Here is a 25,952-nt window from a genome sequence, read left to right as displayed (position 1 = left end):
GGATTAAAGACCTCCAGCTTTTCCAGAAGAAACATGGAGGGATCCAAGATTTTGGTGCATGGTTTGAGCGGGAAAAACAGATTTTTTTCAGGAGCAGAGCAAGGTTGGAAAGGGCTTGGAGCAATCTGGGATAGTGGAAGGTGTCCCAGCCCGTGGCAGGGGATGGAACTGGATGATCTTTAAGGCCCCTTCCAACCCAAACCATTCCATAAATCCATGATTTTGTGGTTGTGGATGGAATTTTGAGGGTCTGACAGGGCTCCATAAGGGGTTGAGATCCATCAAACCAAGGCAGAGGAACCCAAACTCATCCAGGTTTTCGACAGCAAGAAGTTGGCAGGAGGCTCAAGCCCCCAGGAGCTCCAAAGGCGCTTCCTAGGGTGGAAAAGGAAGGAATAAATCCTTGGAGCGAGGATAAACTCGTGGATAAACAAGGAGAGGCTGCGGAGCCTCCTGCAGGGAATTGTTTGTGGCTTTTTGTGGGAATTCTTCCCTCAAAACTCAGTGGTTGAATTCACTCCACCTTTTCCTGGGGGACGGAAGGGACAAATGGCTGGGAATAAACGAGAATTGGAGAGGGATAAACTGGGAGAGCAGACGGTGCCTCCGGCATCTTCTGTTCCAGCGTGGGATTGGTGACAGGATGTGCTTCCCTGTGCCTTGGGAACAGCAAATTCCAGCTCGGATCCCTCCTGTGAGCCGGGCAGCTCCATAAAATTAATCTTTGCTCTTCCTCCTGACTGTCCCAAGGGCTTGGAACAGGGAGAGAGGAGAGGAAAATCCACCGTGCCAGGGAAGAATTCCTCACGGAGAATTTCTTCCCAGTATCCAATCCCATGGGCAGGGACACCTTCCACAATCCCGGGTTGCTCCAAGCCCCGTCCAGCCTGACCTTGGACACTTCCAGGGATGGGGGCAGCCACAGCTTCTCTGGGAATTCCATTCCAGGGCCTCACCACCCTCCCAGCCAAGAATTCCTTCCCATTATCCCATCCAATCCTACCCTCTGGCAGTGGGAAGCCATTCCCTGTGTCCCGTCCCTCCATGCCTTGTCCGATATCCAATCCCAACCAGTCCCTCACACCTCCATATTTCGGGTGCTCGGGAATATCCATCCTCCAGGCTCTGCGGTGGTTTGGGAGGTTTGGGACCAGCGATCCCGAATTCTGGTCAAATTCTGGTGGAATTCTGGTGGAATTCTGATGGAATTCTGATGGAATTCTGGTCAAATTCTGGTGGAATTCTGGTCAAATTCTGGTGGAATTCTGGTGGAATTCTGGTGGAATTATGATGGAATTCTGATGGAATTCTGATGGAATTCTGGTGGAATTCTGATGGAATTCTGGTGGAATTCTAACCCCCCCCCCCACCCCGATGTTTCTCCCTGCAGGACCTCATCCCTCCGATGGAACGCCGGCACCAAGGAGCGGATGCTGATCAAGGTGACGGATCGGGAGCCCAGCTTCCTCCTCCACCAAGGCAACGGCTACGCCCCGGAAAACCAACCAGGCTCCCGCTCCCGCCGGCCCTCGGGCGGCCAACAGTCGCCCAACCTCCAGACCTTCTCCTCAGACGCCGACAACTCCGTCTTCTTCCCGGAGAGGAAGCAGTCGCCCTTCCTGAAGAGGGCCGAGCACGTGGGCAGCTGCTCGCCGCTGCTGGGCCGGGGCGACTCCTTCTGCTCGCCGCTCCAAGCCCAGCACCGCAAACATTCCAGCGAGTCGCAGCCGTCGTCGCCCCGCTACGCCTACGAGCCGCCGCTCTACGAGGAGCCCCCCATGGAGTACCAGGCTCCCATCTACGACGAGCCGCCCATGGACATGCAGTACGAAGCCAGCGGGAGCTACAAGGCCGGCTCGCCGCAGAAATCGCCCATCCGGAAGCCTCACCCTTTCCTTCAGTCGCCCAAGCAAGGCTCCAACTCGCCCTACCAGCAGTTGGTGCTCACCAAGCAGAAGTGCCCCGACCGCTTCATGAGCCTGGAGTACAGCCCGGCCGGCAAGGAGTACGTGCGGCAGTTGGTCTACGTGGAGCAGTCGGGCTCCAGCCCCAAGATGAAGACGGGCTTGAGGCACAAATATTCCCCCAACCCCATCGGCGGCTCCTACTCGCTGCAGCACAGCCCCTGCCTGGTGCGGGACCAACGCCTGGAGATCAAATCGGGCGACTACAGCAGCATGGAGGGACCCGACTTCTGCCCCGGCCCCACGGGCGCCCAGGTGGCCCAGGGCGAGGACTCCATGTCGTGGTCCAGCCAGCAGGACACCTTGTCCTCCACCGGTTACTCGCCCTCCACCAGGAAGAGGAAAAGCCGGAAGCCTTCGGTGAACCACGACGCCAACGCCTCCTCCACGGACGGCTCGGGGGAGCGGGAGGCGTTGGGCGAGCTGGGTGAGGAGCGAGCGGCGCCGGGAGCCAACAGGTCGCCGATGAACCGGACCGAGAGCAAGGCGGCCGAGGCGGAGGCGGCGCGGGGCTTCCCGGAGCCGTTCCTGGCGCAGGCACGCCTGGCGTGGGAAGCGCAGCAGGCCCACTACCACATGAAGCAGAGGAGCAGCTGGGATTCCCAAAAGGACGGGTCGGGCTACGAGAGCGACGGAGCGCTCCCGCTGCCCATGCCGGGCCCGGTGGTGCGAGCCTTCAGCGAGGACGAGGCGTTGGCGCAGCAGGAGAACAAGCACTGGAAGAGGAACACCTTTGAGAAGCTGGGCTTCCCCCAGATCCTGCTGGAGAAGAGCGTCTCCGTCCAGACCAACCTGGCCTCCCCCGAGCCCTACCTGCATCCATCTCAGGTAACGCCCTTGGGAGCGGTCTGGGTTTTGGGGGTCTTCAATCCTGGTTGAAGGTTCTTCTCCAGTGTAGATCCAGTGGGATGGTCCTTGGGGTGATCCCACAACAGGCTTGGGCACGGGCGGCTCTGTGCCATGGTGGCCTCAGCTCTGTGCCGTGGCTTCTCCTGTCCCAGTGGGGGCCAGATCCAGGATCCACCCAGCTCCCAGGAGATTCCTGAGTGCCCATCCCTGGCTGATCCATCAGGGAAGTTGGTCCTTTCCAAGGTGGTCCCTCAAAGATGGTCCTTGCCAAGGTGGTCCTCAAAGATGGTCCTTGCCAAGGTGGTCCCTCAAAGTTGGTCCTTGCCAAGGTGGTCCCTTAAAGATGTTGGTCCTTGCCAAGGTGGTCCCTCAAAGATGGTTCTTAGCAAGGTGGTCCCTCAGAGTTGGTCCCTCAAAGATGTTGGTCCTTGCCGAGTTGGTCCTTGCCAAGGTGGTCCTTCAAAGTTGGTCCTTGCCAAGGTGGTCCCTCAAAGATGGTCCTTGCCAAGGTGGTCCTTCAAAGATGGTTCTTAGCAAGGTAGTCCCTCAAAGATGTTGGTCCTTGCCAAGGTGGTCTTTAAAGATGTTGGTTCGTAGCAAGGTGGTCCTTCAAAGATTCTTAGCAAGGTAGTCCCTCAAAGATGTTGGTCCTTGCCAAGGTGGTCTTTAAAGATGTTGGTTCGTAGCAAGGTGGTCCTTCAAAGATTCTTAGCAAGGTGGTCCCTCAAAGGTGTTGGTGTGTAGCAAGGTGGTCCTTCAGAGTTGGTCCTTGCCAAGGTGGTCCCTCAAAGTTGGTCCTTGCCAAGGTGGTCCCTCAAAATTGGTTCTTAGCAAGGTGGTCCCTCAGAGATGTTGGTCCTTGCCAAGGTGGTCCCTCAAAGATGTTGGTCCTTGCCAAGGTAGTCCCTCAAAGATGTTGGTGCTTGCCAAGGTGGTCCCTCAAAGATGTTGGTCCTTGCCAAGGTGGTCCCTCAAAGATGTTGGTCCTTGCCAAGGTAGTCCCTCAAAGATGTTGGTGCTTGCCAAGGTGGTCCCTCAAAGATGTTGGTCCTCAGAAAGATGGTCCTTCAAAGAAGGTCCTTGCCAAGGTGGTCCCTCAAAGATGTTGGTCCTTAGCAAGATGGTCCCTTAAAGATGTTGGTCCTTGCCAAGGTGGTCCCTCATAGTTGGTTCTTAGCAAGGTGGTCCCTCAAAGATGGTCCTTGCCAAGGTGGTCCCTCAAAGATGTTGGTCCTCAGTAAAGTGGTCCCTCAAAACCTCGGGATGAAAGATCCACCAGTTTTCCAGGATTTGTTTCCCAGGGTTTTGGGCTGCCTGTTCCCTGCCCGGAGATCCCTCCAGCCCCAAATTCCCATTCCAGAGGAGAGCCTGAGACTCTGACCTGGAATTGCTGGATCTGGCGCATCCCATGTGCCCAGATTCCAGCCCGTCAGATGGTTCCCTGGTTTTTGGATATCCTCCACCAGCCTCTGGATGTCCTCCAGCAGTCCCTTCCTCTCCAGGGAAAGGCAGGGAAAGACTCTCAGGGCTTCCAAAAAACAGGTGATGATGTTCCTTGTGGGGACAAATCCCACCTGGAAAACTGCCCGGAAGATGGACTTTGGTGTCAGCAGGAAGGAGATCCTGGACGTGGACCTGGGAAACAGCAAATCATCTGGAAGGTTCCTTTTTTGTCCATGGAAATGGGTGGAGCGTTGCATCCAAAGGCAGCAGAAGAAGATTCCGGAAGCACAGTTGTCCCCAAGGACTCAGTGCTGCAAACCCAAAACGGGAGAGCTCCAGATCCACTTTGGATCTTCATGCCAGGAGAAAAAGTCACCACCATTAGTGATCCTTCCTGATGGAGCTTGGGATGTGGTGGGAATCTTCTCCACTCCCCAGAGGCTTCTGTCCTGGTGACCCCAGCTGTTGTCCTTGACCTCAGGGACACCAAGGCGGTGGGACACCGGCACCGGTTTCCCAGAGAAGCTGTGGCTGCCCCATCCCTGGAAGTGTCCAAGGCCAGGTTTGGAGCAACCTGGGATCATGGAAGGTGTTCCTGGCCATTGGAACGGGAGGATCTTGAAGGTCCTTTCTGACCCAAACCCTTCCATGGTCATGGCTGTGATTGTCACCAGTGGAGTGTCCCTACACCGAGGTGCATCCAAGCCCCATCCACGTGGCTCCAGGACCTTCTCCCTTGAGGATTCCCTAATTCCTGAGGTGATACCATGGTCACCCCATGGGACAGGCAGGAGGTCACGGCCATTTGCAGTTGATCCCCATCTTGTAGGCCAGGGCATCCCTCATGTTCATTTAGGTGCTAATTAGAGCTAATTAGGACTGAAATTAATTTCCTGTTGGCTCTGGCAGCAGAGGATCCATCACATTTCGCTTCCGGTGTCACTCCCTGGCCTGGCCATGCTCTCCTTGGCTGGAGAAGGTTGATGTCCCCAGCCCATGTGGTCCTTTCCTTCTCCCTGGATGTTCTTGGTGCACACCATGACTCTGGTCCAGCCCATGGACCCGTTTTTGGAAGAGTCACGTCCCCAACAGCTGCCCAGTGAGAGACCTTCGAGCATCTCCTGCATCTTCTTCCACCCAGGACACCCCGTGGGCCTTCAGCTGACCAGAGGACACAGAAGAACCTTTGGGGTGGCGTGGCCTCCATGGTGACAGCAGGGCTGGGTCCTTTGAGGGACCTTGAGCTCCTGTGTCCCATCCCACATTCCTGCCATCGTCACCATGGGGAAGATGGCAGGGGAACGCTGTCGATGGAAAGATCTCAACAGTGGAACAGGAGGAGTTGTTGAAGAGACAGGAAACTTCACTTCTTTGAAGAAGCAGCTCAGTCACCTGCCAGCAGCTCTGGTGGCTCTTTCGGTGGCTTCCTGGTCTTCTCCTGGATTTTCTTCCTCCTGGGTCTTTCCACCTTCTGCTTTTCTTCTGTTCCTCATCTAAAGCCCAACCCCTAGTCCATGGCAGCACTGGAGTCACCTTGCCCATGGGTTCTTCTCAAGGCCACCAACGTGGCTCCTCCACACGAGGTGGGGACAGCGATGTCACCTCTGGATGGTGTGGCACATCCTTCCCTGCCATGGGTCACAGTCTCAGGGCCCTCAAACCCAGGAGATGCTGGCCTGGATGCTGCAGAAGAGGTGATGAAGCCACCTTGGCTGGCTGCAGGACCACGGAGTTGTCCATCCCGATTGTCCCTTGTTGGCCTCCTCCGTGCTGGTCACCAGCTGTTGGGGTGTCCCTCCACCTCCTGGGGTGACATCCACCAGCTGTGCTGGTTCCAGTAGGAGGAGGACACTGGTCTCCTCTGGTCCTACCCAGCTGGATGCTCTGCAGAGGTCAAGGTTAAATCCTGAGCATCTCCTGTCTCTCAGGATGTTCAGAAGGACCATCCACGTTGCTCATGGCTTGGAGGAGCCACCAGCCTCCTCCTGTGGCCACTGGAGAACCCCCCTGGAAGGGGATTTTGGGTAGAGGGGGTTTCCTGGGGGGCTGTTAAAGGTGGACGTGTCCCCAATGTCCCCAAAGGACAGATGGAACCCAAAGCCACTCGCCCTTGGCTTCCCCCACATTGCCACCAACTTCTGTCCATGACTCCACTGACCAGGAGTGGAGAGTCCAGCCTGGCACGTGTCCCCACCAGTCCCCTCCTGGTGCCACATCCCACCATGGCTGCTGGCACAGGGTCACCTCCACTTGGCCATGATGGCATTGAGGAGAAACTCCTTGGAGAGGGTGAGATTGATGGGAAGACCTCTGAATGCTGCAACAGTTGGTTGGTTGATTGATTGATTGATTGATTGGTTGGTTGGGTGGTTGTTGATTGATTGATTGGTTGGTTGGTTGGTTGATTGATTGATTGGTTGATTGGTCGGTTGATTGGTTGGTTCATTGTTTTGTTGGCTGGTCAGTCCATTGCTTTGTTGATTGATTGATTGATTGATTGGTTTGTTGGATGATTCATTGGTTGATTGGTTGGTTGGTTAATTGATTCATTGATCGGTTGATTGGTTCATTCGTTTATTGGCTGGTCAGTCCATTGCATGTTTGATTGATTGATTAATTGATTGGTTTGTTGGATGATTCATTGGTTGGTTGGTTGTTTGGTTTGTTGGTTTCTCCACTGGTCAGTTGGTTGACTGATCGGCTTTTTGGCTGATTTACTGGTTGATTGATTGATTGATTGATTGATTAATGGATTGGTTGATTCATTGGTTCGTTCCTTGGTTGCTTGGTTGATTGATTGGTTTGCTGGTTGATTCATCGATTGGATGATTGATTGATTGGTTGGTTCGTTGCTTGGTTGAGTGATTGTTTTATTGGCTGATTAATTGGTTGATTCATTGTTTTTTTCATTGATTGCCTTATTGGTTGGTTTCTTGGTCTGTTATTTCTTGGTTGGTTCATTGGTTGATTGCTTGGTTGATTAATTGATTGATTGATTTGTTGGTCCATTTGTTTGTTGGTTGATTGATTGGTTGATTGGTTTGTTGATTGATCAGTTGCTTGGTCGGCTGGTTCAGTGATTGATCCATTGGTTGGTTGCTCCATTGGTTTATTGGTTGGTTGGTCAGTTTTTGATCTGTTGGTTGATTGCTTGCTTAATTGATTGATTGATTAATTGATTGGTTTGTTCATTGATTCATTGGTTGGTTGCTTGGTTAATTGATCCATTGGTTGATTGACTGATTGATTTACTGGTTGTTTCATTGGTTGATTGGTTTGTTGATTGATCAGCTGGTTGGTTGACCAGCTCACTGATTGATCCATTGGTTGGTTGGTTCATTGGTTTATTGGTTGGTTGATTGCTTGCTTACTTGATTGATTGATTGATTGGTTTGTTGATTGATCAGTTGGTTGGTTGGTTGATTGGTTGGTTGGGTTTTTGATCTGTTGGTTGATTGCTTACTTGATTGATTGATTAATTGATTGGTTTGTTGATTGATCAGTTGGTTGGTTGCTTCACTGATTGATCAGTTGGTTGGTTGGTTCAATGATTGATCCATTGGTTGGTTGCTTCATTGGTTGCTTGGGGTTTTGATCTGTTGGTTGATTGCTTGCTTGATTGATCGATGAATTGATTGGCTTGTTGGTTGGTTGATTGGTTTGTTGATTGATTAGCTGGTTGGTTCATTGATTGATGGGTTGGTTGCTTGGTTTGTTGATTGATTAGTCGGTTGGTTCATTGATTGATGGGTTGCTTGGTTGATTGGTTTGTTGACTGATCAGTTGTTTGGTTGGTTCAATGATTGATCCATTGGTTGGTTGGTTCATTGGTTGGTTGGGGTTTTGATCTGTTGGTTGCTTGTTTGCTTGCTTGATTGGTTAATTGATCGGTTTGTTGGTTGCTTGGTTGATTGGCTTGTTGATTGATTAGTCGGTTGGTTCATTGATTGATGGGTTGGTTCGTTGATTGGTTTGTTGATTGATTAGCTGGTTGGTTTCACTGATTGATGAGTTGCTTGGTTGATTGGTTTGTTGATTGATTAGCTGGTTGGTTCACTGATTGATGGGTTGGTTGCTTGCTTGATTGATTAACTGATTGGTTTGTTGGTTGCTTGGTTGATTGGTTTGTTGATTGATGGGTTGGTTGGTTGATTGGTTTGATGATTGATTAGCTGGTTGGTTCACTGATTGATGGGTCGGTTGGTTGATTGGTTTGTTGATTGATTAGTCAGTTGGTTGATTGGTTTGTTGGTTGATTAGCTGGTTGGTTCACTGATTGATGGGTCGGTTGGTTGATTGGTTTGTTGATTGATTAGCTGGTTGGTTCACTGATTGATGGGTTGCTTGGTTGATTGGTTTATTGATTGATTAGTTGGTTGGTTCATTGATTAATGGGTTGGTTGGTTGATTGGTTTGTTGATTGATTGGTTTGTTGATTGATTAGCTGATTGGTTCACTGACTGATGGGTTGGTTGGTTGCTTGGTTGATTGGTTTGTTGATTGATTAGTTGATTGGTTAATTGACTGATGGGTTGGTTGGTTGGTTGATTGGTTTGTTGATTGATTAGCTGGTTGGTTCACTGATTGATGGGTTGGTTCATTGATCGGTCAGCCGGGTTTTTGACCTGCTGCTTGATCAATCAATCGATCGATCGATCGATCATTCCATCCCACTCCCAGCACCGCTGACCTGTCCCGCCTGTTGTCCCGCAGTCCGAGGACCTCGGCGCCTGCGCGCAGTTCGAGAACAGCCGGCAGACGCGGAACATGATGCCGAGCGCCAGCTGCGTCTTCCCCACCTTCAACCTGCGCAAGCCCTCCTCGGAGACGGACATTGAGAACTGGGCCTCCAAGCACTTCAACAAGCACACCCAGGGCCTCTTCCGGCGCAAGGTCTCCATCGCCAACATGCTGGCCTGGAGCAGCGAGTCCATCAAGAAACCCATGATCATGACCAATGACCGCAACGTCAAGAAGGAGGCGTGCGAGATCTTCAAGCTCATCCAGATGTACATGGGCGACCGGCGGGCCAAGACGGACCAGCTCAACGTGGCCTTGGAGATCGCCACCAAAGGTTGGAGCATGCAGGGGCTGCGAGATGAGCTCTACATCCAGCTGTGCCGCCAGACCACCGAGAACTTCCGTTACGAGAGCCTGGCCCGCGGCTGGGAGCTCATGGCCATTTGTTTGGCCTTTTTCCCACCCACTCCCAAATTCCATTCCTACCTTGAAGGATACATTTACCGGCACATGGATCCGGTGAATGACACCAAAGGTAAGCCAGGAACGGCGGCGCGGCGGCTTCCGCGGCCGTCTCCGATCTCCGGGAGCGTCGCGGGCAGGGTTGGATGGAGATTGGAGCGATCTGGGATAGTGGAAGGTGTCTCTGGATGGACTTTGTGGTTCCTTCCAATCCAAACCATTCCATGATTCCATGGGGATTGGGATTCCATGTCCCAACCCAATGATTTGGTTCCTCCTGGCTCCTGGTGGAGACCCAGGTGGGAAAGGTGGGCAAGGAACTCATCCAAGACCCCTCCCCAAGGTGCACCTGATGCTGTGGGACCTTTCCCACCCTTCTCCTTCCCAAAATTCCAAGGAGATCCAAGAGAAAATGAGCTTTGACACCTTTGTGGGATCAGCCTCACCTCCGCTCCTGGAGCTTCTCCCATCCCTGAAGTTCCTTCCAACCCAAACCATTCCATCATTCCATGTCCCAACCCAATGATTTGGTTCCTTTCCTCCTGGCTGAGTCTCCTGGTGGAGACTCAGGTGGGAAAGGTGGGTGAGAAACTCATCCAAGACCCCTCCCCAAGGTGCACCCGGTGCTGTGGGACCTTTCCCACCCTTCTCTTTCCCAAAAATCCAACAGGAACTGAGCTTTGACACCTTTGGTGTGGGATCAGCGTCACCTCCACTCCTGGAACTTCTCCCATCCCCTGAAGTTCCTTCCAACCCAACCTTCAGAGGTTCCTTCCAAGCCAAACCATTCCATGATTCCATGGTTTCCACCATTCCCACCTCCAGATGTTTTTTCTCAGGAAACTTTGGATCCAAAATCCCAAGATTCCATGGTTTCCACCATTCCCACCTCCAGATGTTCCTTCTCAGGTAGCTTTGGATCCAAAATCCCACGATTCCATGGTTTCCATCATTCCCACCTCCAGATGTTCCTTCTCAGGTAGCTTTGGATCCAAAATCCTGTGATTCCATGGTTTCCATCATTCCCACCTCCAGATGTTGTTTCTCGGGTAGCTTTGGATCCAAAATCCTGTGATTCCATGGTTTCCACCATTCCCACCTCCAGATGTTCCTTCTCAGGTAGCTTTGGATCCAAAATCCCACGATTCCATGGTTTCCACCATTCCCACCTCCAGATGTTCCTTCTCAGTTAGCTTTGGATCCAAAATCCCGTGATTCCATGGTTTCCATCATTCCCACCTCCAGATGTTCCTTCTCAGGTAGCTTTGGATCCAAAATCCCGTAATTCCATGGTTTCCATCATTCCCACCTCCAGATGTTCCTTCTCAGGTAGCTTTGGATCCAAAATTCTGTGATTCCATGGTTTCACCACCATTCCCACCTCCAGATGTTTCTTCTCAGGTAGCTTTGGATCCAAAATCCCGTAATTCCATGGTTTCCATCATTCCCACCTCCAGATGTTCCTTCTCAGGTAGCTTTGGATCCAAAATCCCACGATTCCAAGGTTTCCACCATTCCCACCTCCAGATGTTCCTTCTCAGGTAGCTTTGGATCCCAAAAAATCCCCAATGTTGGGATGCAACCCAGAAGATTCCCATCTCCTGAGGTGTTTGGTCATGGCCAGAGAAGGAGACCAAAATTTGGGAAATTGGAGAATTTTAGGAGAACCTCTCCAACCCTGGGATTGGTTGTCCCAAATCCTTCAGCACCGGGATGTCCCCATGGGTTGATGCCACCTCCCGGTGGGTCATGGATGAGGGAATCTGGGAAAATTTGGGATTCTGGATCCCAAATTTCTCCCAGGGTTCCGAGATGTCCCTCAACTCCTGGGTGACACCAGCAGGGACATCCGGGGGACACCGGGAGATGATCCCACCCCAGGTGACCATGGAAGGTGGGGACGACCCCGGAGTGTTCCCGACGGGAATTCCCGGGAATGTCGGGATGGTCCCACCAGAGGTGTCAGAGTCACTTCCGGCTCCGCCCCCAACTCCTCCCCAGCCAATCAGAGCCCTTCCTTGGGAATTCCCAAATTCCGCCCTCATTTTGAGTTTTCCGTGTTTTTCCTGGAATTTCGTTGTCTTTGTGTTGATTGGTTCCGTTGTCGATGTTAATTTGTTTTAATTTGCATTTTTGTCTCCATCTCATTTGGTTAAATTTGCATTTTTGTTGTCATTTTAATTGGGTTTTATTTCTATTTTATTTTTAATTTCTTCCTTTTATTTCCAGTTTTAAATATAGTTTTTATTTAAATTTTATTTATTGAAATTTTATTTAAATTTTCTTTATTTTTCCTTTAATTTCATTTTTATTTATTTTTCTGGTTTTAATTTATATTTGAATTTATATCTTATTTATTTTTATTTTCATTTTCTTAATTCATTTTAGTTTTTAATCTAAAATGTATTTATTTATTTAATCTAAAATGTATTCCATTGTATTTTTAATTTTCTTCTTTATTTTCTGTTAATTATGAATTTTCATCTTTATTTTCTTTAATTATTGCTTTAATACCTACTTTATTTTATTTTAGTTTAGTTTAGTTTAGTTTAGTTTAGTTGGTTTGGTTTGGTTAATTTTGTTTAATTTAATTTAATTTAATTTAATTTAATTTAATTTTGTTTTGTTTTGTTTTGTTTTTTATTTTCATTTTTTATTTCTATTCAAATTTTTTAACTTTCCTTAATTTTTAAAAATTTTGCTTACATGTTTTGATTTTTAATCTTTGCCTACTTATTTTTATTTGGGTTTATTTTTAATTATTTTAATTTTATTTTATTTATGGATATTTAATTTTTGTTTTTAATTTAATTTTGCTTTTTTATTGAACTTTATTTTTCATTTCCGTTTCAACTCCTTATTTTCATTCCTATTTTCACTTCATTTCTATGTCTTGTTTATTCAATTTCATGTCAATGTTTTATTTTCATTTCCACTTTCATTCGTTTTCTTTCATTTTATTCCAATTTTCAGTTCAATTATCCTTTAAATTTTTCCTTTAATTTAATTTCAGGTTTTTAATTTCAGTTTAAACTTCAGTCATTAATTTTAATTAACTTCAATTTTATTTCCATTTTTCTTTTCATTATCTTTCAATTTTTTATTTTAAATTCATTTAATTACGACTTTAATGTCAATTTTCACTTCAGTTTTTATTTTAATTTAATTTCAAATGTTTATCTTATTTCTAATTTCTTTATAATTTTTATTTGAATTTCATTTCAAAATTCATTTTATTTTTAATTTCATTTAATTTCAAATTCCATTTCATTTCAATTTTAATTTCAAATTTCATTTCAATTTTAATTTCTTATGAATTTGAATTTCATTTCAATTACTTTTCAATTTCAATTTTAATTTCAATTTCTTTTTAATGTTCATTTTATTTTATTTTTTAATTTTATTTCAATTTTCATTTAAATTTTATTTTTTTAAATTTGAATTTGAATTTAATTTCAATTTCTTTTCAATTTCAATTCCATTTTCATTTCCATTTTCATTTCTTTTAAATTTGATTTTAATTTCAATTTTCATATATATTTTAATTTATTTTTAATTTGAATTTGAATTTAATTTCAATTTATTTTCATTTTCATTTCAATTTTCATTTCAATTTTAATTTGTTTTGAATTTGAATTTGAATTTGAATTGAATTTCAATTACTTTACAATTTCAATTTTAATTTCAATTTTAATTTCAATTTTCATTTCTTTTATTTTGAATTTAATTTTATTTTTTAATTTCAATTTTTATTTAAATTTTAATTTCATTTGAATTTGATTTTGAATTTGAATTTTAATTTAATTTCAATTTCTTTTCAATTTCAATTCCATTTTCATTTCCATTTTCATTTCAATTTTAATTTCTTTTTAATTCGAATATGAATTTAATTTTAATTTTATTTCAATTTTAATTTCAGTTTTATTTCAATTTCATTTCAATTTCATTTCAATTCCATTTCAATTTTAATTCCAATTTCCATTTCTTTTCCCATTCCCGTTCCATCCCCGCGTCCCTCCCACCGTTCCCGCTCCCGTGGGGATTCCCGGGATTCCTCCCCAGCATCGCGGCACCTCCGGCACCTCCTGGCCCGGAGCCACCAGAAGAAACCAAAACTGCGAAAGAAACCAAAGGCCCAGAGCGAGGAGCCGCCGGGTACGGAGCCCGGCATGACGGAATTCCCGGGATTCACGGGATTCCCAAAATTCCCGGCATTCCCAACATGCCCAACACTCCTGAAATTCCCGGGATTCCCGGGATTCCCAGGATTCCTAAAATTCCCGGGATTCCCAACATTCCCGGCATTCCCAACATTCCCAGGATTCCCGGAATTCCGAACATTCCCAACATTCCCGGGATTCCCGGAATTCCCGGGATTCCGAACATTCCCAAAATTCCAGGGATTCCCAAAATTCCCGGGATTCCCAGGATTCCTAAAATTCCCGGGATTCCCAAAATTCCCGGAATTCCTGGAATTCCCAAAATTCCCAAGATTCCCGGGATTCCCAGAATTCCCCAAATTCCCAGAATTCCCAAAATTCCCGGGATTCACAGGATTCCCCAAATTCCCAGAATTCCCAAAATTCCCAAAATTCACGGCATGCCCAACATTCCCGGAATTCCCCAAATTCCCGGAATTCCCAAAATTCCCAGAATTCCCAAAATTCCCAGGATTCCCAACATTCCCAGGATTCCCAACATTCCCAAAATTCCCAGGATTCCCCAAATTCCCGGGATTCCCAAAATTCTGGGTCTTCCCAAAATTCCCGGGATTCCCGAGATTCCCAGGATTCCCCAAATTCCCAGGATTCCTAAAATTCCCGGAGTTCCTAAAATTCCCGGGATTCCCAGAATTCCCGGGACTCCTAAAATTCCCTGAATTCCCAAAATTCCCAGAATTCCCAGGATTCCCAACATTCCTGGCATTCCCAAAATTCCCAAAATTCTCGGAATTCCCAAAATTCCTGGGATTCCCGGAATTCCCGGCATTCCCGAGGGAGGGCAGAGGAACACGGGGGTGGGGCGGTCACTGATTAATTGGGGTAATTAATAGGGGTGAGATGGAGTTGGTTTATTTTATATAACAAGAGTATTATTAATAATAATATAAATATTTGTATTTATAATAATATAAATAAATACAAATATATATAATAATAATATAAATATTTGTATTGATATTATTATTATAAGTGTTAGTAATAGGGGTGGTAGTAGTAGTAGTAGCATATAAATATATATAAATAATATATATAAATATATAAAATATATAGGCAAAAATATTAAAAATAAAAATATTAAAATATAAAAAATATAAAAATAAATGTAAATATATAAATATATAAATATATAAATATATAAATATAAAATATATGAATACATAAACACATAAATACATAAATATATAAATATATATGCAAAAATATTAAAAATATAAAATATTTAAAATATAAAAATATAAAGATATAAAAAAGTAATTATAAATATATTAATATAAATATAAATATAGAAATATAAAAATATAAATACATATAAATATAAAAATATAACTATTTAAATACATAAATACATAAATACATAAATACATAAAAAATAAAGTATTCCATAAATCATAATCTGGATGTCAGTATTGACATTAACATTAATAATAAGTTGTAATATTAATAAATAATAATGGCAGGAGTAATAATTGTAAGAGCGGTACTACGATAAAAATAAAATATAAATATTATTAATATAAATATTATTAGTATTGATAAGATTGATAATGCTAATATTGATATTAGTATTAGTGTTTTATTGGTATTGTATTGGTATTCGTATTTATATTGGTATTAGTATTAAAATTACTAATATATTAATAATAAATTGTATTAGGTATGTTTGTATAATTATTGCAATAATAAAATTTAGTAATATTATTAAATATCATAATATTAATATCATTATTATTAGTATTAATATTACCATTAGTATAAGTGCTACAATAATAATAAATTGTATTAGGGATGTCAGTATTAATATTAAAGTTATTAATAATAAAATTTTAAAATAATTATTTTGGAGTAATTATAGTAAGAGTGATGCTATTCATAATAGTAATAAATATTATTATTAATATGATAAATATTAGTATTGGTTTTCGTCTTAGTATTGTGCTAATCATAAATCATTATATGGATTTTAATATTCACATTAACATTAATAATAAATAGTAATATTAATAAATAATATAATAATATTATCATTAATATTAGTAGTAATATTACTATTAATATTACTGTTATATTAATTATAAATTGTAATATGGATGTCAGTATAAATAATAAAATTAATTATACCAACATTAATAAATAATTATTCTATGAGTAATAATAGTAATAACAGTGCTATTAACAATAGTAATAAATAAGAATATTATTGATATGATAAATATTAGTAGTGGTAGTGGTATTAATATTTGTATTAGTATTCTGCTAATCATAAATCATAATATGGATGTTATTATTCATAACAATATTAATAATAAATAGTAATATTAATAAATAAAGTAGTAATATTATCATTAATATTAGTATTAATATCACTATTAGTATTACTGTTTATTATTAATAAATCATAATGTGGATGTCAGTATAAATAATAAAATTAATTATACCAACATTAATAAATAATTATGAGTAATAATAGTAATAGCAGTTATATTAATAATAGTAATAAATAATAATACCATTAGTATGGTAAATATTACTATTGGCATTATACTAATCATAAATCATAATATGAATATTAGTATTAATATTAACATTAATAATAAATAGTAATATTAATAAATAATGTAATGATTTTGCAATATGATTAATACCACTATTAATACTAATATCGGTATTTGTGTTGTATTAATAATAAATCATAATTTATATGTCAGTATCGGTTAATTAAGGAAATCCCCTCGCAATCCCAATCTTCAAATTAATATAATTATTATAATTATTATAATTATTATAATTAATATATTAATATAATTAATATAACAATACAATTCATACAATACTAGAAATAGCTTGAATAATTAATATAATAATTTGTTATGATTTATTTAATGACTATAATTAATTTAATTGAGGAGATCCCCTTGGAATCCACCTTTGGGTTTTCCCGATCTACAAATTAATATAATTAATATAATTAATATAATTATATTAATTAATATAATTAATATAATAGTACAATTCATACAATAATAGAAATCATTCAAATAATTATAACAATTATTTATAATTAAATATATCGAATTAAATATAATAATATTATATATAATTATACAATATTATATAGAATTATTTATAATAATAATTTCCCGGGAATTCCCCCGGAGCAGATCCCGGATGGATCCACGAGGAGGAACCTCCAGGAGACACCAGGGAAGGGCTTGGGGAGCCTCCAGGAGCTCCCTCAGGAGCTCCGGGTGGGGCTGGACCTTCAAAAATCGGGATGAGATCCCACCAGATCCCATCAGGTCCCATCATCAGGTCCCATCATCAGATCCCATCTGGTCCCATCAGATCCCATCATCAGATTCCATCAGATTCCATCAGGTCCCATGAGGTCCCACGAGGTCCCACAAGATCCCAAGAGGTCCCATCAGATCCCATCACCAGATCCCACCAGGTCCCATCAGATCCCATCACGTCCCATCAGATCCCACCAAATGCCATAAGATCCCATCATCGGGTCCCATCAGATCCCATCAGGTCCTATCAGCTCCCATCAGGTCCCATCAGATCCCATCAGATCCCATCCAATCCACCCTGGGCACCTCTGGAGGTCGTTGATCCGTCTTCTCCTGGGCTCCATCCCAAAATCCAACCCGGTCTCCTGGCAGGGGTTTGGATGGGATGGTCCTCAGAGGTCCTCAGAGGTCCCTGCCCACCCCACCCATTTCGTCATTCCAGGATTCCATGAGCGGATTCCATGGTTTGAGGCCACCCGGTGTTGGAGGTCCAGAAGGTCCCACCAGGTTCCCAGAGCTCTGGGAATGATCCAGAAGGTCCCACCAGGTCCCTAGAGCATCTTCTGGGATGGTCCAGAAGGTCCCACCAGGTCCCCAAGGTTCCAGGAATGATCCAGAAGGTCCTACCAGGTCCCCAGAGCATCTTCTGGGATGGTCCAGAAGGTTCCACCAGGTCCCCAAGGCTCTAGGAATGATCCAGAAGGTCCCACCAGGTCCCCAGAGCATCTTCTGGGATGGTCCAGAAGGTCCCACCGAGTCTCCAGGGTTGTTGGGATAGGCGTCATCTCCTCATTGGAGGACATCAGGAAGGGGAGATGGGATGAAGATGGAAGTGGTGGGATCTGGAGAAGACGGATGGGATGGGAGAGGTGACCATGGCAGTGGTGGCCCCCAAAAGCCACCCAAGATGAGGCCACCACGGAGCTCCAGAGCTCCACGGTTGGTGGTTCCTCCAAGGTTCTTGTCCTCCTCAAACCCCCTGGGAGAGGTGACAGGGATGGAGATGGAGCAGCACCATGGGGAGGGGACAGGGAGGGGAATCCAGGTCCTGGAGGTGACATCCCACCACCCTGGAGGTGACATCCCACCACCCAGCATGTCTTCTCTTGCAGGGGTGGCCATCAGCACTTATGCCAAGTACTGCTACAACAAACTCCAGAAGGCGGCGCTGACCGGGGCCAAGAAGGTACCAGAAGATGGGGTGGGCTTGGGAAGGGGGGGACAAGGAGGTCACCTCCCACCGGGGTCCTCCAGGAGCTTCTGGGATTGGGGAAGGGGCTGGAGGAGGGAGGGAGGTGGTGCCGGGTGGTGATTGTGGTGAGGAGAACTTCTGGAGAACTTCTGGGGTCTTCTGGAGACCTGGAGATCTTCTGGAGAGCATCTAGGGATCTTCTAAGGACCTTCTGGAGAACTTCTGGGAACCTTCTGGAGACCTGGGGATCTTCTGGAGAGCATCTAGGGATCTTCTAAGGACCTTCTGGAGAACTTCTGGGAACCTTCTGGAGACCTGGAGATCTTCTGGAGAGCATCTAGGGATCTTCTAAGGACCTTCTGGAGAACTTCTGGGAACCTTCTGGAATGTTTCTGGAGAACTTCTTGTAGAGAGCTTCTGGGAAGCTTTTAAGGATCTTCTGGAGAACTTCTGGGAATCTTCTGGGAAATTTCTGGAAAGTTTGAAAGGACTTTCTGGGCACCTCCTAAAACCTGTGTGGAGATCTTCTGGAGACTTTGTGAAGAACTTCTGAGAACCTTCTGAAGACTTTTTGGACACCTTCTGGGAACCTTCTGGAAATTTTCAGAATTTCTGAGAACCTTAGGGGACCTTCTGGAACCTTCTGGAACCTTCTGGAAACTTTTTAAGGACCTTCTGTGGGCCTTCAGAAGACATTCCAGAGACCATCCAGGGATCTTCAGGAGACCTTCTGGAAACTTTCTGGAGACCTTCCTTGCAGGGAGGACCTTCTGGACCTTCTAAGGAACTTCTGAAGAACTTTTGGGAGTCTTCTGAAGACCTTATGAAGAATTTCTGGAGACCTTTTAAGGACCTTCTGTGGATCTTCTGTGGATCCTGAAGACTGACTGAGGATCTTCTGGAGGTCTTCTGGAAAAGTACTGGAGACCTTCTCGGAACTCTCTGAAGATCTTGTAGGGATCTTCTGGGAACCATTTAGGGATCTTCTGGAGAACTTCTGCGAGTCTTCTGGAGACCTTCTGAAGATTTTCTGGAAACCTTCTGGAGACCTTCTGAGGATTTTCTGGGGACTTTCTGAAGACATTCCAGAGACCATCTGGTGATCTCTGGCAGGTCTTCAGCAAACTCTCTGGAGACCTCCTGCTGACATTCTAAGGAACTTCTAGAAACATTCTGGAAATGCTCTGGAGACCCTGTGAGAACCTTGTAGGGAGAGAACTTCTTGAGAACTTCCTAAGGAACCTCTGGAGACCTTCTAGAAGCCCAGCACCGATGTTCAGCTTTCCAAAAGCATCCCAGAGCTACAGCTCCTCCTCCTGGCAAAATCCATCGCTGGAGACCCTCCAGCATGGCCATGGTCCCACCAAGCTCCAGAGGGTTGGATCCACTTCTGAATAATGATGGTGGATGGATGATGGATGGATGGATGGATGGATGGATGGATGGATGGATGGATGGATGGATGATGGATGGATGGATGATGGATGATGGATGATGGATGGATGGATGGATGGATGGATGGATGGATGGATGGATGATGGATGGATGGATGATGGATGATGGATGATGGATGGATGGATGGATGGATGGATGATGGATGGATGGATGATGGATGGATGGATGATGGATGATGGATGGATGGATGGATGATGGATGGATGGATGATGGATGGATGGATGATGGATAATGGATGATGGATGGATGGATGGATGGATGGATGGATGGATGGATGGATGGATGATGGATGGATGGATAATGGATGATGGATGGATGATGGATGATGGATGATGGATGATGGATGGATGGATGGATGGATGGATGGATGGATGGATGGATGGATGGATGGATGGATGATGGATGGATGATGGATGATGGATGGATGATGGATGGAGGGATGGATGGATGATGGATGGATGGATGGATGGATGGATGGATGGATGGATGATGGATGGATGATGGATGGATGGATGATGGATGATGGATGGATGGATGATGGATGGATGGATGGACAGATGGATGATGGATGGACAGATGGATGATGGATGGATGGATGATGGATGATGGATGATGGATGATGGATGATGGATGATGGATGGATGGATGATGGATGGATGATGGATGATGGAGGATGATGGATGATGGATGATGGATGGATGGATGATGATGATGGAACCACCTTGACCAAGTTGCTCAGAATCCATCCACGGCTCCACCACCATGAAGCTCAACCATGGGGGTGCTGGGATTGAGTCGATCCCGTCCTGGCCACCACCGGTGACCTCTGGTGTCTCCTGCAGGGCCTGAAGAAGCCAAACATTGAGGAGATCCGTCACGCCAAGAACGCCGTCTTCAACCCGTCCATGTTCGGCAGCTCCCTGCAGGACATCGTGGCCATGCAGAAGGAGCGGTACCCGGACCGGCAGCTGCCCTGGGTGCAGACCCGGCTCTCCGAGGAGGTCCTGGCGCTCAATGGGGACCAGACCGAGGGCATCTTCAGGTAAAGCCACCCCACGGTCATGGGGAGATCTCATGGGAGTGGCAAGCTGGAGGTTCTCCTAAGAATTGTCTCAAAATGAGGAAATTCACGTTTCTGGGTGTTCTCCTCTGGTGGGTCTGCCAAGGCCATGAAGGTTTCTCTGTGGTGTCCACCAGAGTCATGGTGGGGTCTTGGTGGCACCAAGCTCTCAAAATGGCTCCAAGGCCGTGGAGGTTTCTCCACAGTGGCCATCAAAGTCATGGCAGGGTCTTGATGGCACCATTAGGCAGGTTCCTCCAGCTTCTCCTTGGTCCAAGACCATGGAGGTTTCTCCATGGTGGCCACCAATCATGGTGGGGGTCTTGGTGGCACCATCCAAGTGGCTGCCTCCAACTTCTCACTCCATGGAGGTTTCTCCATGGTAGCCAGCACAGTCATGGCAAGGTCTTGGTGGCCACCATCCACTGGGTTCCCTCAACTTCTCCTTCCTCCAAGACCATGGAGGTTTCTCCATGGTGGCCACCAGTCATGGTGGGGTCTTGGTGCCACCAGCCAAGTGGCTGCCTCCAACTTCTCCTTCCTCCAAGGCCATGGAGGTTTCTCCATGGTGGCCACCAGTCATGGCAGGGTCTTGGTGGCACCATCTCCTGGGTCCCTCCAACTTGTCCTTGCTCCATGGGGGTTTCTCCACAGTGGCCACCAGAGCCATGGTGGGGTATTGGTGCTACCAGCCAAGTGAGTCCCTTCAATTTCTCCTTCTTCCAAGACCATGAAGGTTTCTCCATGGTGGCCACCAGAGAGAGTCATGGTGGGGTCTTGGTGGCACCAAGCTCCCAAGATGGCTCCAAGGCCATGGAGATTTCTCCATGGTGTCCCCCAAGATGGGCTCTTGGTGGCACCAACCAGATCCATGCCCATCTGATGTCGCCTCCTGGTTCTCCTGGAGCACCCAAAGCTGGGAGGTCCCCGTTGGTCACTCGGCCACCAACGCCTCTTCCCCCCACAGGGTCCCCGGTGACATCGACGAGGTCAACGCCCTCAAGCTTCAGGTGGACCAATGGAAGATCCCCACCGGCTTGGAGGACCCGCACGTTCCCGGTAGGACCTCGGGGCGATTTTTGGTGGGCCAGAAGCTCCGTCTAGAAGATGTCCCATCTTGTCCTCTCCTCCGTGTCCCGTTGCAGCGTCGCTGCTGAAGCTGTGGTACCGCGAGCTGGAGGAGCCGCTGATCCCGCACGAGTTCTACGAGCAGTGCATCTCCCACTACGAGAACCCCGAGGCCGCCATCGCCGTCGTCCACTCGCTGCCCCGGATCAACAAGATGGTGCTGTGCTACCTCATCCGCTTCCTCCAGGTACGGGCAGCGTCTTCTGCTGGGCCACCAGGTGGCCACCAGGCCTGGTTCCTGCTCTTGAAGTGGTTTTGGGTTCTCCAAGGTCACCACGTGGTGAGCTCCATCTCCCTCAAGGACCAGAAGTTCCAACCCCATCATCTCCATCCTCCTCCCACCCCAGGTGTTTGTGTTCTCTTGTGTGACGTCTTGGCTTGGTTCCTTCTCTTGAGGTGGTTTTGAGTTCTCCAAGGTCACCACGTGGTGAGCTCCATCTCCCTCAAGGACCAGAAGTTCTACCAACTGCATCATCTCCATCTTCCTCCTCCCACCCATGAGTTTGTGCTCCTTGTGACCCTCCTGGTCCCTTCTCCTGAGGTGGTTTGGGGCTCTCCAAGGTCACCACCTGGTGGCCAAAAACTGGAAGTTCCACCAATCCCATCATCTCCATCTTCCTCCTCCCACCCCAGGTGTTTGTGTTCTCTTGTGTGATCTCTTGTCTTGGTTCCTTCTCCTGAGGTGGTTTTGGGTTCTCCAAGGTCACCATGTGGTGGCCAAGAACCAGGAGTTCCACCAACTCCATCATCTCCATCTTCCTCCTTCCACCTCATAAGTTCGTGCTCCTGGTGACTCTCCTGGTTCCATCTCCTGAGGTGGCTTTGGGGTTCTCCAAGGTCACCACGTGGTGAGCTCCACCAGGAGTTCCACCAATCCCATCACTTCCATCTCCCTTCTACCATTCCATGAGTTTGTGCCCCTGGTTGACCCTTCTGGTTCCTTCTCCTGAGGTGGTTTGGGGTTCTCCAAGGTCACCACGTGGTGACTCCAATCTCCTCCAACCAGGAGTTCCATGAGGTCCTTCCACCCATCTCTCACCAATCCCATCACCTCCACCCTCTCCAGATGTTCATGCTCCTGGTGACCTCCTGGTTCCTTCTCCTGAGGTGGCTTTGGGTTCTCCAAGATCACCATGTGGTGGCCAAAACCGGGGAGTTCCACCAACCCCATCATCTCCATCTTCCTCCTCCCACCCCATGAGTTTGTGCTCCTCGTGACCCTCCTGGTTCCTTCTCCTGAGGTGGTTTTGGGTTCTCCAAGGTCACCACGTGGTGACCCCAATCTCCTCCATCCAGGAGTTCCATGAGGTCCTTCCACCCATCTCCCACCAATCCCATCACCTCCACCCACTCCAAATTTTCATCATGTTCATCATCTCAACATGTTCCAGATGTTCATGCTCCTGGTGATCTCCTGGTTCCTTCTCCTGAGGTGGTTTTGGGTTCTCCAGGGTCACCACGTGGTGGCCAAGAACCAGGAGTTCCACCAACCCCATCACTTCCATCTCCCTTCTACCATTCCATGAGTTTGTGCTTCTGGTGATCTCCTGGTTCCTTCTCCTGGGGTGGTTTTGGGTTCTCCAACTTCACCACGTGGTGACCCCCATCCCCCCAAGAACCAGGATGTCCATGTGGTCCTTCCACCCATCTCCCACCCAAACCCATCACCTCCACCCACCTCAGGTGTCCACGGACTCCTGGATGACCCTTCTGGTTCTTTCCCTCAGGGTGGTTTTGGGTTCTCCAAGGTCACCACCAGGTCCACATGGTCCATCCACCCATCTCCCACCAACCCTTTGACCTCCACCTTTCTCCTCCCACCACCTCCAGGTCTTCGTGCAGCCGGCCAACGTGGCTGTCACCAAGATGGACGTCAATAACCTGGCCATGGTGATGGCCCCCAACTGCCTGCGCTGCCAATCGGACGACCCGCGGATCATCTTCGAGAACACGCGCAAGGAGATGTCCTTCATCCGTGTCCTCATCCAGCACCTGGACACCAGCTTCATGGAGGGCGTCCTATAGCGGCCGCCGCCGCGCTGTCCCCACCCCACCACCGGCTCCATCCCCTCCGAGGGTCAAAGTCCCCACGTGGTGGCACCTATCTCCACCAAGAACCAGGAGGTCCATGTGGTTCTTCAGTGCGTGGTGAGCTCCATCTTCACCAAGAACTGTGAGGTCCATGAGGTTCTCCAACTTCACCACATGGTGAGTGCCATGTCTACCAAGAACTGGGAGGTCCATGCGGTTCTTCAGTGCGTGGTGAGTTCCATCTCCACCAAGGACTAGGAGGTCCATGAGGTTCTCCAACTTCACGAAGTGGTGAGCTCCATCTCCACCAAGAACCAGGAGGTCTGTGAGGTTCTTCACTGCGTGGTGAGCTCCATCTCCACCAAGAACTGTGAGGTCCATGAGGTTCTTCAGTGCATGGTGAGCTCCATCTCCACCAAGAACTGGGAGGTCCATGAGGTTCTCCAACTTCACCACGTGGTGAGTTTCATCTCCACCAAGAACTGGGAGGTCCATGAAGTTCTTCACCGAGTGGTGAGCTCCATCTCCACCAAGAACCAGGAGGTCTGTGAGGTTCTTCACTGAGTGGTGAGCTCCATCTCCACCACAAACCATGAGGTCCATGAGGTTCTCCAACTTCACGAAGTGGTGAGCTCCATCTCCACCAAGAACCAGGAGGCCTGTGAGGTTCTTCAGTGCGTGGTGAGCTCCATCTCCACCAAGAACCGTGAGGTCCATGAGGTTCTCCAACTTCACCACGTGGTGAGCACAATGTCTACCAAGAACTGGGAGGTCTGTGAGGTTTTCCAGGGCGTGGTGAGCTCCATCTCCACCAAGAACTCTGAGGTCCATGAGGTTCTCCAACTTCACCACATGGTGAGTGCCATGTCTACCAAGAACCGGGAGGTCCATGCGGTTCTTCAGTGCGTGGTGAGTTTCATCTCCACCAAGGACTAGGAGGTCCATGAGGTTCTCCAACTTCACGAAGTGGTGAGCTCCATCTCCACCAAGAACCAGGAGGTCTGTGAGGTTCTTCACTGCGTGGTGAGCTCCATCTCCACCAAGAACTGTGAGGTCCATGAGGTTCTTCAGTGCGTGGTGAGCTCCATCTCCACCAAGAACTGTGAGGTCCATGAGGTTCTCCAACTTCACCACGTGGTGAGCTCCATGTCTACCAAGAACTGGGAGGTCCATGCAGTTCTTCAGGGCGTGGTGAGCTCCATCTCCACCAAGAATTGGGAGGTCCGTGCAGCTCTTCACCACGTGGTGAGCTCCATCTCCACCAAGAACCAGGAGGCCTGTGAGGTTCTTCACTGCGTGGTGAGCTCCATCTCCACCACAAACCATGAGGTCCATGAGGTTCTCCAACTCCACCACGTGGTGAGCTCCATCTTCACCAAGAACTGGGAGGTCCATGCGGTTCTTCAGGGCGTGGTGAGCTCCATCTCCACCACAAACCATGAAGTCTATGAGGTTCTCCAACTTCTCCACATGGTGCACTCCATCTACAGCCAGACCTCACGGACAGAGGGCGTCCAGCGATTGTCTCCGTCCCTTCCCGCCCGGATGCGGAGATGAGGAGAAGTCCTTGAGGTCCCTCCTGACATCCTGGCTGTGTCACTGCCTGGTTCTTCGCTAGGGTGTCGCGAGGAACATCCCGGCTCTGAGGGGTCTCCATGGGGTTGGGAAGGTGGGAGAAGTTCACTTGGACACCAGGGGACCATGGTGACAATTGTCCCCCACAGGGAAGAGACGTGGGAGGTCCTCATGGGAGTGGTGGCCCGGGGTGGTTGTGGTGGCCGATTGTCCATCCTGGAGGAGCTGGGTGGGCTGGATGACCCCATGTGTCACCGTGTCCATCCTGTCCCACCCATTGGCACCACCAGGACCTGTCCCAGCACCCACAGAGTCTGCTCGGCCCTGTTGGACCTGTCCCAGGACTTCCCATCTGCTCCTGGATCTTCTGGGCCCTTCTTGGTGTCCATCATCTCCTCCTGGTCCTACAGGACCCCTCTTGGGGTTCATCATCTCCTCCTGGTCCTCCTGGACCCATCTTGGGGTCCATCATCAACTCCTGGAGACATCTTGGGGTTCATCATCTCTTCCTGGTCCTCCTGGACCCATCTTGGAGTCCAT

General features: G+C 47.2%; 1 protein-coding gene across 1 annotated transcript in view; it reads left to right on the top strand.

Moving 5' to 3' along the window:
- ARHGAP39 (Rho GTPase activating protein 39) overlaps window positions 1-23,831 on the top strand; it is a 108,667-nt gene extending 84,836 nt beyond the window's left edge. The window contains exons 4-11 of the mRNA XM_063400972.1: window positions 1,391-2,792; window positions 8,970-9,531; window positions 13,521-13,613; window positions 18,084-18,157; window positions 20,461-20,660; window positions 21,646-21,737; window positions 21,824-21,993; window positions 23,637-23,831. Coding sequence (XP_063257042.1) covers window positions 1,391-2,792; window positions 8,970-9,531; window positions 13,521-13,613; window positions 18,084-18,157; window positions 20,461-20,660; window positions 21,646-21,737; window positions 21,824-21,993; window positions 23,637-23,831 — 2,788 coding nt within the window. The remainder of the gene's footprint in view (window positions 1-1,390; window positions 2,793-8,969; window positions 9,532-13,520; window positions 13,614-18,083; window positions 18,158-20,460; window positions 20,661-21,645; window positions 21,738-21,823; window positions 21,994-23,636) is intronic.
- Window positions 23,832-25,952: the final 2,121 nt, after the last annotated feature.

The sequence above is a fragment of the Prinia subflava genome, chromosome 1 (assembly GCF_021018805.1).
Source record: "Prinia subflava isolate CZ2003 ecotype Zambia chromosome 1, Cam_Psub_1.2, whole genome shotgun sequence".
Classification (NCBI taxonomy): Eukaryota; Metazoa; Chordata; class Aves; order Passeriformes; family Cisticolidae; genus Prinia; species Prinia subflava.
The sequence above is the reverse complement of the archived record's forward strand: the minus strand, read 5'-3'. Positions and strand labels throughout refer to the sequence as shown.